This window comes from Paralichthys olivaceus, chromosome 14, assembly GCF_024713975.1.
Source record: "Paralichthys olivaceus isolate ysfri-2021 chromosome 14, ASM2471397v2, whole genome shotgun sequence".
In the NCBI taxonomy this organism is placed as follows: Eukaryota; Metazoa; Chordata; class Actinopteri; order Pleuronectiformes; family Paralichthyidae; genus Paralichthys; species Paralichthys olivaceus.
In genome coordinates this window covers 14,181,212-14,195,381 of record NC_091106.1, presented here as the reverse complement: position 1 = coordinate 14,195,381, position 14,170 = coordinate 14,181,212, and the positions used below count along the sequence as shown (strand labels likewise).

Sequence of the window (14,170 nt, the reverse complement as noted above, 5' to 3'; positions counted from 1 at the left end):
ATAACGTGGCGCCTGCGGACACTCAGGAGCCATGACACGGTTCTTCTTCTTTAAGCGTCTTCACCGCTCATCGCTGTGCTGCCACCGGCACATGGCAAACGGTTCTCCACCGCCACCTACAGGCTTGGAGTCTGAAGTGACTTTCCTTGAGCTGCTCAAGACAAACTGCTTTTACGAAAAAGGGCCCGAATTCACCTGATGACATTTAAATTTTAATTATTGAACTCTATCCTCCAGGTAAGTTTCACTGTAGTTTATGTTATTAAAATTGCCATCACTAACACCTGATACTAACCTTAAATATACGATAGAACAAGGTACTGGACTATATATGTAATATATGTTACAATAAACTTTTTTATTTAGTGATGTGGAAATCTAATTTAGTGTAAATCTTTATTGGGGTTATTGTGTAACCTCATAGGGAGAAGTTGGGAGACACCATAGGAAGAAATAAAATACCTATTTTCACCATCATATTATAATGATGTAAAAAAACAAATCTTATATAAAAAGATAAATATAGTCTTGGATATTTCTGGTGGAAATGTGTTCAGTTTCTTTTGAAACACTGAATTAAAATGAGCTCTATCTGTATCTTTACACTCATCTTTAAGATGTTAAATACATTTTCAACTTACCCCTGACTTTAAACATGTTAGTGTGAAGATTCACTGTCATTATAATATTAAGTTACCAGTGTAAAATATTTACAGGAGCAAACAAAACATAGTCTTTTCTGAAGGTATCCTTGACTTAATATAAATTATTTTCCACGTGGTGCATTTTTTTCTTTTTAGGATTTTATTTACAACTATGTGTAATTTCACAAAAAACGTTTTTCATAATAAAGTAAAATATTCGCAGTCGATGCAATTTTAAACCTTCTTTTCTCTTTATTCTAAATTTAAAATCAATAGATGAATTTTAGACAAATTTAAATTATTTTACTTAAAAAAGTAAATATAAACCACACAACACCTTTAAAAGCTTGTTTTCATTCATTATACATTTTACAATGCACAATGAATTTACATTGTTCATTTTAGTGTTGAGCACGCATTTAAAAAAATGTCCACATGTGAAGAATTGTCACAAAGACACGGTAAATCAATTCACTGAAAAAATCTAACTCAAACACTAATGTTCTCTTTTCTTGGTGAGAAGAATGTGAATGTGTTTAGAGCAAACTAGCAAAAATCTGCATCTAACAGGGGACTCGCTCCAAGCCAAAATAACTCCCATTTATTTTGACACAAAATATAGTTAAAACACAACAACTCTCTAGCATGACAGCTCCATAAGAGCAAAAATACATCCAAAAATTTCGGCTTAAAAACAATTCCTTGAATGGAATGTAGTGCTGGGTCAATTTCTTTCATGGTGGTTAATACCAGTAGGAACACAGGGAACAGAATACACGAGAAACAGCAACTGAACAGCTAGAGGACAGAGACACTTGGACTAAGCTACTCGTTAGTTTTTGATTCCGTCCTTGAATAGGTTTTGTTTCTCAGACACAATTAACAAGTCTAATGTGAGAGTTTTGGCAGAAATGTGAGTGTATTATTTATAGTATGATATGTGTTCTGCATTAAAGGAGCAGTTCAAACAGTACTTGGGTCGTGTTAGTTGTGCTCATGAAGATCAAGCAAAATCAATGCCTTGTTCAATACAGTGCAATATCTGTTACCCAGAAAACCGTTGTTCATAATTAAAAGTATAATAACAATTCATGAAAATTCAAATTAAACAGACGTGAACCAGGGTTTGTCCCATATTTTTATCTTCTTTTCTTTTTGACTTGAAAGTCTTGACGGCAGCAGCATGGTCACACTCCATATCTGCCAACACTCACCTCGGAAATGAAGGTTTCTATGGCGTGCTGGGCAATAGGTAAATTTAGCTCCTTAAAAAGAAAAAGGTAAAAAGTAAAATGACAGAATCTCGACCTATTTCAAGGTAAGTTTGTGGCTCAGCAGAGCGTCTGCAGAAGAGCTAATATTGGTGATATCTAGTTCATTCTTTAACAGAATGTACAACAGAGCTTTTTTAATCCAAAATATTTCCTACACCCTCCTTTAAGGTTTGTTAAAGGGAATGGAGCAGAAGTGAGCAATGGAATTTAAAAGGGATGCTCTGTGTGAATCTTGCCTGAACAAATGGCTACTGGAAATATATTGTGTTGTGGCACAATGAGGGCAAAAATAAAAGACGAGTGTTTGAAAAACAGGAGCGCTGACAGATATGTTAGGTAGCCCGGTGCTGCCCCAGCTGGAGGATGGTGAGGGAAACCCCTGGTTTGTACACACAACTCCATCTTCAGTCAGCATGTAGTCCATTTAAACCATTACGTGTTCCTACAGGGTATTATTCTCCGGGGAGAAGAGAGCTGCCAGGCCTAATGCCTCAGTGTTCTGTATATCCTTGTCGGGCTTTGGCTTTTTAAAGAGGGATGGAAGATTCCGGATATGAACCTCCTTCCTGAACTGCTGGCACAGAGCTTTCTGTTGGCAGGGGACAGAGAGAGGGGGGGTTAAACAGAGCTATCCGAGATCCACCAGAAAGAATTTCATTAGACTCATTAGACTGTACAGCTCCTGTTGAGCTGCAGCATGTAAGATTTACAACACCGCCAGAATCACTGTGCTGAGTAATGACTTGCACTATTATGGCCTGTCTCTCTGGTCACTTCTGATGTCTGTCTCCAGTGTGATATCATAGGGAAGCACTGTCCTCTAGTGGTTAAAGGTGACATTACCCCAACAGTTCCTGCGATGAGCTTCCTGAACTGGTCTTTCCTCTTTTTCTCTCCAGCCTTCTGGGCGTTGGGGTCCACGAGCCTGTGATCATACTGGTCCAGAGACTCCAAACTAATGTTTGGGATCTGGGTCATTACGGTTCTCAGCTCCATGTAGCGAGGCCGCTGAAGACAAACAGACAGACAGACCAAAGCACAAGCAAGGACATTCTCAGAAACTGCTTTACCACAGAAGTACAATTTATTTGGCATTTGTTTTCAGTCTATCTTCAGTTCATAGACAAAAAAATAATGAATAAAATACAAGGCAAAATGACTGACATTCTCATTAAATGATTGTTAATTGCAGTCCTAGGTGACCTGGAGTATCACAGAGTAAGAGTGTAATTCTAAGAGGTAAAATAAACCAAACAAAAAGTAGAGAAAAAATCAGGAATGGCTGCTATTACAATTACTGCCATTAGTCTCACCAGGTTGTCATAGATGAGCATGGCCAGCTGAGAGAGGGTCGAGTTGCAGACTTCATGCTGCCCATGAACCTGAAGGCCTCGAAGAACACTGGTAAAACACCATGTCACTGCCTCAGGTAGAAGATTACCCCCTACGACCTAAAGACACAGTGAACAAGGCAGGAAAACTTGAAGATGAATTTTAGAATTTAAGATACTTTTAGAGAAACCTTTCAAATCACATTTAATTAATTAAAGATAAAAGCTGGAAAAGAAAAAGACAGACGTTCTAGGGTTGCATTTATGGAAAAGTAAAAGTCAGCAAACCCCAGAAGCTCTTGACCCAACTCTTGACGAGGAAGAAAGGAGCATCCTGGAAGAAAGCTCCTATCCTCTCTTGGGCCACTTGAGCTTCTGAATACCAGGGGGTGCTGTAGAAGAAATGTATTCTTTCCAAGTGCCATAAGTATTTTTAACTAACAAAGTGATACCAAATCCACACATAGGCTACTACAAGAATTATTTTTGTGTGTCTGTCGATTATTTGATTTTGGTGAGCAGAAGACAATTTTTCACTTTAGTGGATAAAGTTTCATTCTAATTAAGAGGGATGAATACACACACACGCCAATGTTTTTTGTTCCTCTGCCCCATAGGGATGATGGAGGCTCTTCTATCATGATGAACATGAACATACAGAATAACAAACTATGGACAATGATTCTTTCGTGGGATTTGTGTATAATAACAAAAATATATAGAATATAACCAGCTCTGTTGTCTAAAAGGGAAGAGTGAGAGTATTGACTACCTGCCGCAGAAGTGTCCAGCAGACCAAGGAAGCAGTGCGGTGACAGTTGGTGGTGTCCTTCCATGACAGTGAGGTGAAGGACAGGGTCAACAAGGACATGTAGATGTTCTAGGCAAAGAAAAGGAGTAGTTTATTTACAGTATTCAATGTGTGACTGTAAGGTCCTCTAAATGTTTTAATGCTGTAGGCTGACCTCATGCTTCATCAGGCATTTTCCCAACTCTGTCAGCTCCTCTGTGGGCTGGGGACACGCCATCTGCACCGACTCCGTCATCATGTCTTCCTCTATGTTAAAACATTTCAAACAAAACTATGAGATGGTCCTCAGAGTAAAAACAAACAAACATAATCCATTCATTCAAACTTCAGCTCAATTGACTCTCACCTTCTATTTCCTCCTTATTTGCTGCTGATTCAGGCACTTTTCTGGAAATGCAGCTCACAGCTAGGGGAGAAGAATGAAGTATTATGGCCCCATAAATACTCAACTCAGTAAAAGCTGATCAGGCAGTTGTGTGGGAGTCCTGAAATCCCACACTTCATGTTTTTTAGTACCACAGTGAAACACACCATCAAAAACCACACTCTGCTCCACCTTGTGATTCATTTCAGAGAAATCTGACAATTAAGTGTTTTATTTAAATCCAGTTAATGAGGCAATAACATTATAACAATTACATGAGTTGCAGATTTTAGAATAAACATTATCTTAAGAATTCCCTCTATATGCTTTTAGCATAAACTGCGAGGTGCAGTTTATGCTATTATCTAAGAATTATGGCTGATATTTGCACTTTCCTTGCTACAAGAGATAATGAAAACTTACAGAGAAGATCCAGAAGCTCTCTGGTGAGCAGCCGGACCAGCTGTTCCTCCAACATCTCCTGTGTCACCTGGCTCTCCTGACACACCACCACCTCCTCCTCCTCGCCACTAAAAACACAAACAGGTCATCAGTCCACATATCCATTTTATAACTATGACATGGTGTACCATCAAAGAATTACATACACACAATGTTCACCACAGTTGCAATACAAACACTCTCCCATTACTTACTTCACAGAAGCCCTCTGGTTGATGACCTGCCACTTACTGTTGAGTCTCTGCAGTATGACGAAAATAAGAAAATGCAGAAATAAGGCTGAGCATTGTCAAAAGAAAATGCAGCTAAGTGAATCTAAGGCTCCATCCACACGAACACATTTTTAAACAGCATTTTAAAGCTACAACTATCTACTTTCACACAAGTATTTTAGAGTAGCGTGGACATCAGATGTAAACAAAGCAACAGTAAAGCATTAATGCAAAACTAAATAGATATCAGTGTGGATGTAGCCCCATGGTGAGATTAATGATGGAGTCTTAAGAGTGTGAAGTGTGGAGAGATGCTGACCTGCTGCATGTAGGCAAACAGAGGGCCCAGCAGGGGGCAAAGTAGACTGTTGTAGTACTCCTGAGGACACGATAGAGTTAAGTGCCTCACAAACACCCGTGCACTTGTTAAGGAAATTGAATGTTGACATAGAGCAATAACTCAGATCTAACATGTAGAGTAATATCAGCTTAAATGAGTCTATTAAAGGATCTTGTACACAGATGTTTATCATCAAACTACTGGCTAAAGCTTGGTGATAAAAAAGGTAAATGAAATGGAAGAAAAGCAAATAAGGATATGAATCATGGGGCGAAGTCTGTGGTCGGGCACGTGGTCGAGGGAAACGAAAGCAGAGCCGGCTATTTCTTCAGCCAACCTATCAATGGTGTAGAATTCCTGTTGCAGGGACAGACCGACATTTCCCAGGATATGGAAGCTGCAGAGGTACAGAGTGCAGAAGAGGATGTAGGATATAACCTGCCACAGCATGTGTGATATAAATAATACTTAAATAAAAACTACAACAACAAATCTTACCAGTTGTCATAGACTGTGGAGAAAAATCCCTGCATGCGCTCCAGATTACTTCTGTACACCGGAGAGTCGTAAATATCCAGAGAATGCTGAGAGAGCCCTGGAGAGAGAAAGCACAAATTGAGAAGGGTTTTTTTCAGATGATGGCTTATTGTAGGAAAAAATATGAACAGAAGGCTCCTCCTACCCAGAACCACATTTTTCTCTGCATCCATCACATCATGGACCCGAGAGAAGGTCTCACTCAGACGAGCCATGTTCTCTGGCATGAACAGACTGTTGTGAGTCCTGTAATGTGGATGAAATAAGAGACAATGTTAAACACACTGATAACTGTTTCACACCAATAACTCACAGACAAGTCAAAATTAAAAATTAGGTCATTACACTACAATACACCAAACCCATAATGTGTGTAAATGATCTGATATGGTTATTTTATGAGATACCTGATAAGAGCCAGCAGGTTGGGCAACAAGAGCTGAAACTGTGCAGTGCAGGGGTTTCTGTAGATGGGAGCTCCAGCGGGGGTGTAACCCACGACAAAGCCACCGGCCTTGGCTTCCTCCAGGTCTGCAGGCCAACGCGCCCGTTTCACCACCCCCAACATGGCATACATACAGAAGCTCAGCTAGAGGAAGAACAGAAAGGCACGGTAAATATACACCAATATATTAGCACCATATTAGCATGCACACAGTTAGCGTTAAGATTCAAGCACTGCTGCACCTTAATATAAAGTAACATATTCTGTCTAGCAAGTGTTTCTGTAGGATTGATTGATATTTGATCAGACAGTTGAAGACAGAATTGAACTCTCAAAGAGTAACTTGATTATGTTCACCTGGTGCTTTGGAAAATGTACATATCTCTGGCATCTTTTAAGTTGAAAATCTGCATCTATATTTTGTATCTGTTAACCTTGTGTCCAATTTATTTTAAAGCGCAGTGTTTTGTAGCGTTAAACTTAAAATAAACAAGTGTACAATGATTTCAATTTGTCTACAACCTCTGAAAAACCCAGTGACAGAAATTCCCTGTCAGAATAAAAACCTGTTGTCCTCAGAGCTCACACATAAAAAAAAACATTTTTAGTTGTCACACACTCAGTTTACACTAAAACACTTACCCGCCCCCTATTAAGGCCCGATGTGTCTGTATCTGCACTTTGCTCAGCCACCACCTGATCAACTCCAACAAATGTCAGGAACACGGCAGGGTCACACAGCACACTGAAACATGGGGGATAACATTCAGTTATTTGTCAAGACATTAAAACGTACAATTTGAGCAAAATCAGATCGAATTCATACGCACTGTCTCATCTCATCTGATGTCCATTCTGCAACCACTGATGCCATCAGCTCATCGAGAAAGGCTTTCTGCTTTGCAAAGTCTTTGAACTGGTTGCTGATCAGCACCAACGCTTCCATCAGTGACGATTTCTCCAGGTGAGTCAGTGCGGAGTCGCTCGAGAACAACTTCTTCACGTGATTGTAAAACATGTCAAAACAAGGCTGGAGAGGAAAAATGTATCGTTCAGGAGTCACAGAGTTGAATCATACCCATTCACTAGCACTGCTTACTTCAGGTACATATTTTGTGGGATATAAGGGCATTTACCAGGATGAACTGTGGGTAATCCCGGCAAATTTTGATGATAGAAGAACAGGCGTGCCTCCTCACATTCTTCACAGCTCTGGTCCGAGGTGTCTGAGGATGTCAGTGTGTGAATATATATATTTCTGGAGTCTTGGACATGAAGAATATTGAAGATTTCTTTCTCTGTTAGGACAACTCACCTTAGTGTCCTGACTGACCTCAAATGTGGTGGCTTTAAACAGCTGTGGGGACAAGACAAGAGAGGGAAATTAGATGTCTTCCACAAGTCCACAACTACACTGATGCTGCAACTTTTCCAGAATGACATTTATGATGAGCATTAAACTTTGCTGCCTTGGTTCGTAAATAGCCTTGAAGGTTTGTGTACTTATTGTTTTGTACATCTCGTGCAACAGCCATTTTAGTGTTTGTATCATGCATGATGCAACCTGGGCAAGAGAGCGAAAATCATCCAGTCATCGTAGTTAAGTTTGAAATAGGGACTGAAGTAAAAGATATTAAAGTTTAACCACTATGTAACATTGTCACTGGTCTCCATGGGGCTTTCTTCTGTTATGTTTCCTGTCAGCATGTTTCTGCTGTTGAACATGACTCACCAGGGGGGGAAAAAAACAAAGGGAACTTTTCTACTGGGGAAAAAATAATCGCCTTTTTTAGCAGGTTTACATGCTTTAAAAAAACCTGTATATATCTTCTAATGTCAGTGTTAAAGAAGAATTACATTCGGGTAAATATTTAACATACATTTTTATATGCTTGTAGGTACAATGACAACACATGCATAGTAGATACACACACATTATATAAAGTGACCAATTATGTCTCAGCTGACCTTGTAGAGGACCTGTGGCAGGAAGTGTGGTCTGTGCAGGACGAACGGGAAGAGGGCAGAGATGTTGGTGAGCACACAGGACAAAATGAGCGGGTCTTTGGTTTCATAGTCCAGCACGGCCTGCAGCAGCTTCATGCTCTGATCTATTGGCAACTTCTACAAAGTGAGAGGCAGAAAGAGGGGGCAAGACCTTATGTCAATATAATCCACATTGTCTTCTTACGTAGTTTCTTTCTAATACTGGTAGTTGCCACCGTTACCTCCTCTTCCAGATTTTTGAAGATCTGTGTGACCATGCACTCCATGAAGACAGTCATCGCATCCCACTGAACCACAGATGGAGACAGGAGGGAACATAGGCCCTCTGAGGACTTAGCTAGTGAGGTGTTTGGTGAGAAGAAAACTTAATTTGCTGCATACACACTTCATTGACTGTCTATACTGAAAAGATCTGAAGTTAAGTTGTCTCATGAAAGATAACTCAAGTAGATAACCACATCTACCTTACATACTACAAACAGCTTCGCCAGCAAAGATACATATTATTACTACCCTTCTATGATTACTCATTGATTAAAAAACACACTTACATGTGGTATCCCCAATATCAATAGGGCTGACAATCTGATATTGTAACCATTCCGCTGCTATCTGAAAGGCCTCCAGAGGAACAACACGAGAGGCACACCTTACCACCTCTCCCTGCTGCGCTCGAAAAGCTGTGAAGCACAAAAACACAGCATAAAAAACATTGAGACAATAATCTATATAATAAACCTAAATGCCTTGATCAAAACAGCAGTAACTCTACAATACTTACAATTAAAGAAAGAGTTGAAGTCCTCGTCACTGTCAAAATCCACACGGGAGTACTCACAACTTGGATTATTGTATCTTGATGGAAAGCCAGTCTTGAAAGAGAGAGAAAAGACAAAAACTTTACACACAAAACACTGTGTGTGACAAGAGTACTGAGAAAACTCATTTTGGACGCTTGTACTCGCGCCCTCGTTCTTTCTGTCACTACACAGAGCTTGTGACCCTAGATGAGGGTTGGAACGTAGATTGACAGCTCGGTCTTCACCACAAAAGCCCAGATACAACGCCTACTTTCCTGCTGTCCCACCTGTCCACCTCAATTTTTAACAGACATCAGTTTGATTTTGTGAGAGCCAGCTTAAATTCAGAACAGCAATGCCCTGCATTCTGTCTTTGCACATTTCATACAGAACGCTGTGTAAAAAGGACTTCTGTCCCACCTTGATGAGGTTGGTCATAGATGCTTTGAGGTATTTGACGGCCATCTCCTTAACAACCGCATCCTTTGATATCGTCTCATGTCTGAACAAAGCTCCCCAAGTAGCCAGAGTGGATGATTTCAAAAACTGCACAGAAGAAGAGAAGGGGGTCATAAGTGAATAGATCAAACAAAGCTGATAAATATTCTATTTACTCAAATACAGTCTGTAACAATGGCATTTAGAACAGTTGTCATCCCACCTGACTGGAATGTGTAGTGAAGGATAAAAGAGCCTCCATGTACTTGCTGAGATTTGCAGGTATTTCAACCTCTACGTCTGAACCCTGTGGAGGTAACAGGGTATTTGCCAATGATCAATCATAAACAGAAAGTCTAGACAAGTGAGGTAAAAGGATGCTTGTGTGATTTTACATAACTTGTGTGTGTAACAAATTAGGACAACCTCACCACTAATGGGCAGAGCTGGCCTCCGAGAGCGCACAGCACCTGACACAGCCTCTTCAGAAAGACGTAACGCCGCTCCACCACCTCCACTGCTCTACACGTACATATAAACACAGGACTGTAAGTCACAGCCAGATATTTAATAACCTGTTCTGCATCTGTGCTCCACAGTAAGAAAATACTTCACATTACTTACTGTGATTCAGGGGATTTCTTACGTATCGCCAGTCCATCTGCAGACCTGTTGCCAGACAAACACAAAGCATTCAGTAATAGTGAAAATAGCAGGTTGAAGAGGAATGACGGAGAGAGCAGCTGTACTCACTGAGCTGCAGAGAGGATGTAGTGTATGGCCACATCATCAAACAGCAGCATGAATGGTTTCCTTTCCTCCAGCTTGCCCTGTGGCAGAATCACACATTTGGTTATATACAGTTTTATTATTATCCAATAAGCCATGGATACAAGAATGTGTATCTATGAGGTTTTTATCCCAGAGGTTTTGTTATTACTCAATATTTTTACTAGATTGATGAAGTGATGTAAGAATTGAGAAAACAAAAATTGCCTATTTGTCTAAGAATCCAGAGAGAAAGAGTCTGTCTTCCACACCCCTCAGTTCAGGAGTTATGGGTCCAAAGTCTTGTGTTTTAAATAACCACATGGCAGCACTGCAGCTCTGGTTCTGCACCATTTCCTTCACTGACTCATAGACTAACTTTATAATGTCATTATAATCTGGTACAATGTTTTAAAGGAAGTATCTAGTGACTAACTAAAATACAAAGACAACCATAATCTCTTTACAGCTATTAGGTACACATTATATCTTAACTTTTCCCTGTGGCTCACCTTCCGGCTTATTGCGATGAGCAGACACTCTGCTGCCTCCAGCTGCAGCTCTGGCTCACTCAGCAGTAAACACAACATCTCCAGTAGATGGCAGTTTCCAGAGGTGATGTACACCAGCGACACCCAGTCAATGTAGCCTGCAAGTGTGTTCAGCGTAGCCACAGCGACTCGACAGTGAGCTCTAGCCTGTGTGTGGAAAAAATTACAGTAATCAATTAATAATCCATTTAATAAGAGAATCATTTTAAAGCAAATATGTAGATAATGATGTTCTCTTACTTTTAGTTCATGTCCAGGTAATCCTTTCTGGATAAAAAAAAAAACAATACAAAAATGACTTCACTGTTAAAGTTCTGCTTTTAGCAGTATAAATAAAATTGTCATAATGTATTTATAGATAGATTACTACAAAATAAAAGGATGACACGGCACTGACCAGTCTTCGATAGTCCTCCACGTTGAGTTGCAAAATTGCCATCATAAAACTGAAGATGCTTTCCATGTTTTGGGTGAGTGTCTGCTGGATGTCTCTGCGTCGCTGGGTGGGCAATGCTTGGAAGGTGATCACGTCCTCTGCCAGTCTCAGCAGGATCATCATCACCAGCTCTGTCTGAGCCTCCTGTGGAAGGTGCAAATGAGTTTTTGTTTTACTTTAAAAACTGTTTTGCTTTTAAAAGTCTTTTGTTGACAGTTTGCTCAGAAAATATAAATGGTTGCTGATGGATGTAAATGCCAAACAGTGGATAAGATGACATGATGAAGCCATGTGAGTTATTGTATATGATTATACTCAAATACCATGTGAAGTGCACTATATATGTAACCTACCCCTTGGCTAGTGAGAGCCTCCATCTCTTTCAGCATATCTGGCCAGTGTTGAGGCCATTCTCTCTTGATCATTTCCACTGTGATCCGGGACAGGACATCTTTGATATGGCTCTCCTCCTCCAGGATAGAATGAGTACCCTGATGAGCCACAAAATATGCATCAGAGAGAATTGTCTGCAACCTTGACATTCTTGAGCCCCAAGACAAATTATCACTTGAAAGAGAGAGGTGGCAGGACCACTACTGGTGTCCCTCTTACCACTGGTGCTAATGGAAGGGAATACATATCAAAAAATAATGGCATGAAATATCCTTTATTTTTAATGGGTGTATTTTATGCCTTCATCAGGGTGTATCACAGTTTTATTCTTAGTAGCCTATTACTATTCTACTCACATTTGCTAAGAGCTGCATGGCACACTCCTTCAGCTGGACTTTCTCTGGTTGCTGCATGTTGTTCCATCGGAACCTGCAAGAGAAGCAGAATTTCCGTCAGATATGCATCTTTTGGCATTTATGTTATGTACTTTGAATATAATGGTGACGTTACACTCACTTGATGACATGCTCCAGAATTTGCAAACCAAAGTGTCTCACAACAGCTGGTTGGGCTTTGTCGGCTAGTTGTAAGCCACATGGGACACAGAAGGAGTTTGTCTCTTTAAACTCCTCGTAAAACTGCAGGAAAAAAAAACAAAGACTGTGTTAAAGACGACATGTTTTTAATGATGCTTAAAACAACCAGATATAGTCTACATGTTACACGTCAGGATCTAGAGGATACAGCAACATCTGTCTCCGCGACGTTGCAGTTAATACATGAATTAAATACAGCTAACCAACCCTCAGTTTTAAAGTATGTCTGCATGTGTATGATTGAATGAATGAATGGATGGATGGATGGATGGATGGATGGATGAATGGAGGTGGATCGACAGCAGGGTGGTGGTGAGGTGATGACTGTGGAAAACCCACCACCTCTCACAGCATCTGGACATCATCTCTGCTAATGTAGCTACAGTAAGTGAACACAAACAGCTCGTGAGAGCGATGACGCTGTCAACAAGAAAACACTTTTTATTCCACAACTCCCACAACAACTGCCACATGAATGACAAGCTAGGCTAGCTAGGAGCAATGCTAGCAGCCCACAACGATGCTACCTTCAGGGCCTCCAGTCGGTATATTTGACTCGTTTCCGCGTCCATCATCACGGTCACAGCTTTGACGAGCTGCTCACACGCGGCAGCCACCGGGTCGGCCATGACTTCAGGTGGAGTCTGACACTGAGCGGAGAAGAAAGCGAACAGCTCCCTTATGCAAAAACACCAGCAGACGGAGCGAGCCGAGTTCACCAACGTGCGCTGACTGTGCTGCCGCTTGTTGCGAGTTTGAGCCTGGTCGCTCGCCGTCGAGTGAGGATTCTGGGAGTTGAAGTTGCAACTCGTGTTTTTTTTTTTTAAAGATCGTCTATAGGCCGACAGAGAAATCACTCCTGAAAACCTATGCAAAGTGTTAGCCATGTGTATGTAAATAAACCTTCTTTTTTTATCAAGCTCTATTTCATTTTAATTATTTCAAAAGCTTGTGACATGGACATTGTCAGTCTCTGATTATTCATATTTTTTGTCTCATTTATCAATTTAATTCTGGAGCATTTTGGTTTACAAAGTAGGATATACAGTTTTTTGTTGTTGCTGTTTCTACATCACTTCCATTGAAACTTCTTTTAGAGATGATTCTCCTCCTCACGGTCAGTGTGGACAGTCACAGCTACCACGTGTGAATATTGCATTAAGAACCTAACCTTTGACCTCACAGATACTGGAAATTATAGCTGTAGATTTGGATGCTCAATAGCCTACAGAAACAATCCCTTTAAAATAAAGAAACACCACTGGAACGCAATTTACTGTGTGTGCAAGATAATACGTACTTTTACGCACTGAAAGAAGATCTCCCAAAACTTTGTTAAGGTTTAATTCAAGTTCATCAATTGTTGTTTCCTTCCATATCCCTAACGTAAAATATCTTCCTAAGATTTTGTTTCTTTCTTAAATATTTTTTCTATCGTCTCTCTTTCCTTCTTTGTATTTATTTTTGTCGATAAAGTATTTGTAAGAGACTTGGGGATGTTGCTGGGGGAAATCCTGACTTGTCCCATGAATTGATTCAAACAATTTTACTCTTTACTCATTATTTTCTGTGGCCTTCGTGCACAGACCTTTAATATTGTATATTCATTCCACCCTATTGTATCTGAATGTAGGGCTTTTATTACAGTGTGTTATTAGTACTTTTGCTGAAGTAAAGTGAACTTTCCTGCACTGGGCAAATATTTGTCAGGTCAAAAAAATACAAGCTGTCACGTGATAAAGCTACTCGCATTAACTCCGC

General features: G+C 40.2%; 1 protein-coding gene across 1 annotated transcript; it reads right to left on the bottom strand.

The window, feature by feature from the left end:
• Positions 1-925: 925 nt before the first annotated feature.
• Positions 926-13,201, bottom strand: LOC109635226 (exportin-5). Its single transcript, XM_020096267.2, has 33 exons — positions 12,937-13,201; positions 12,330-12,451; positions 12,170-12,242; positions 11,774-11,911; positions 11,382-11,564; positions 11,225-11,251; positions 10,946-11,131; positions 10,419-10,495; positions 10,290-10,334; positions 10,097-10,187; positions 9,889-9,972; positions 9,648-9,773; positions 9,209-9,299; positions 8,979-9,107; positions 8,649-8,764; positions 8,389-8,544; positions 7,736-7,777; positions 7,557-7,646; positions 7,251-7,450; positions 7,063-7,165; positions 6,383-6,564; positions 6,121-6,221; positions 5,937-6,033; positions 5,699-5,835; positions 5,418-5,515; positions 5,081-5,127; positions 4,848-4,954; positions 4,407-4,466; positions 4,215-4,306; positions 4,022-4,129; positions 3,232-3,369; positions 2,762-2,926; positions 926-2,507 (listed from the first exon to the last, which is right to left on the bottom strand). Exons 1-33 carry the CDS (start codon positions 13,036-13,038, stop codon positions 2,361-2,363), a joined length of 3,660 nt encoding a protein of 1,219 aa, XP_019951826.2. The 5' UTR covers positions 13,039-13,201; the 3' UTR covers positions 926-2,360.
• Between the last annotated feature and the right edge of the window lie 969 nt (positions 13,202-14,170).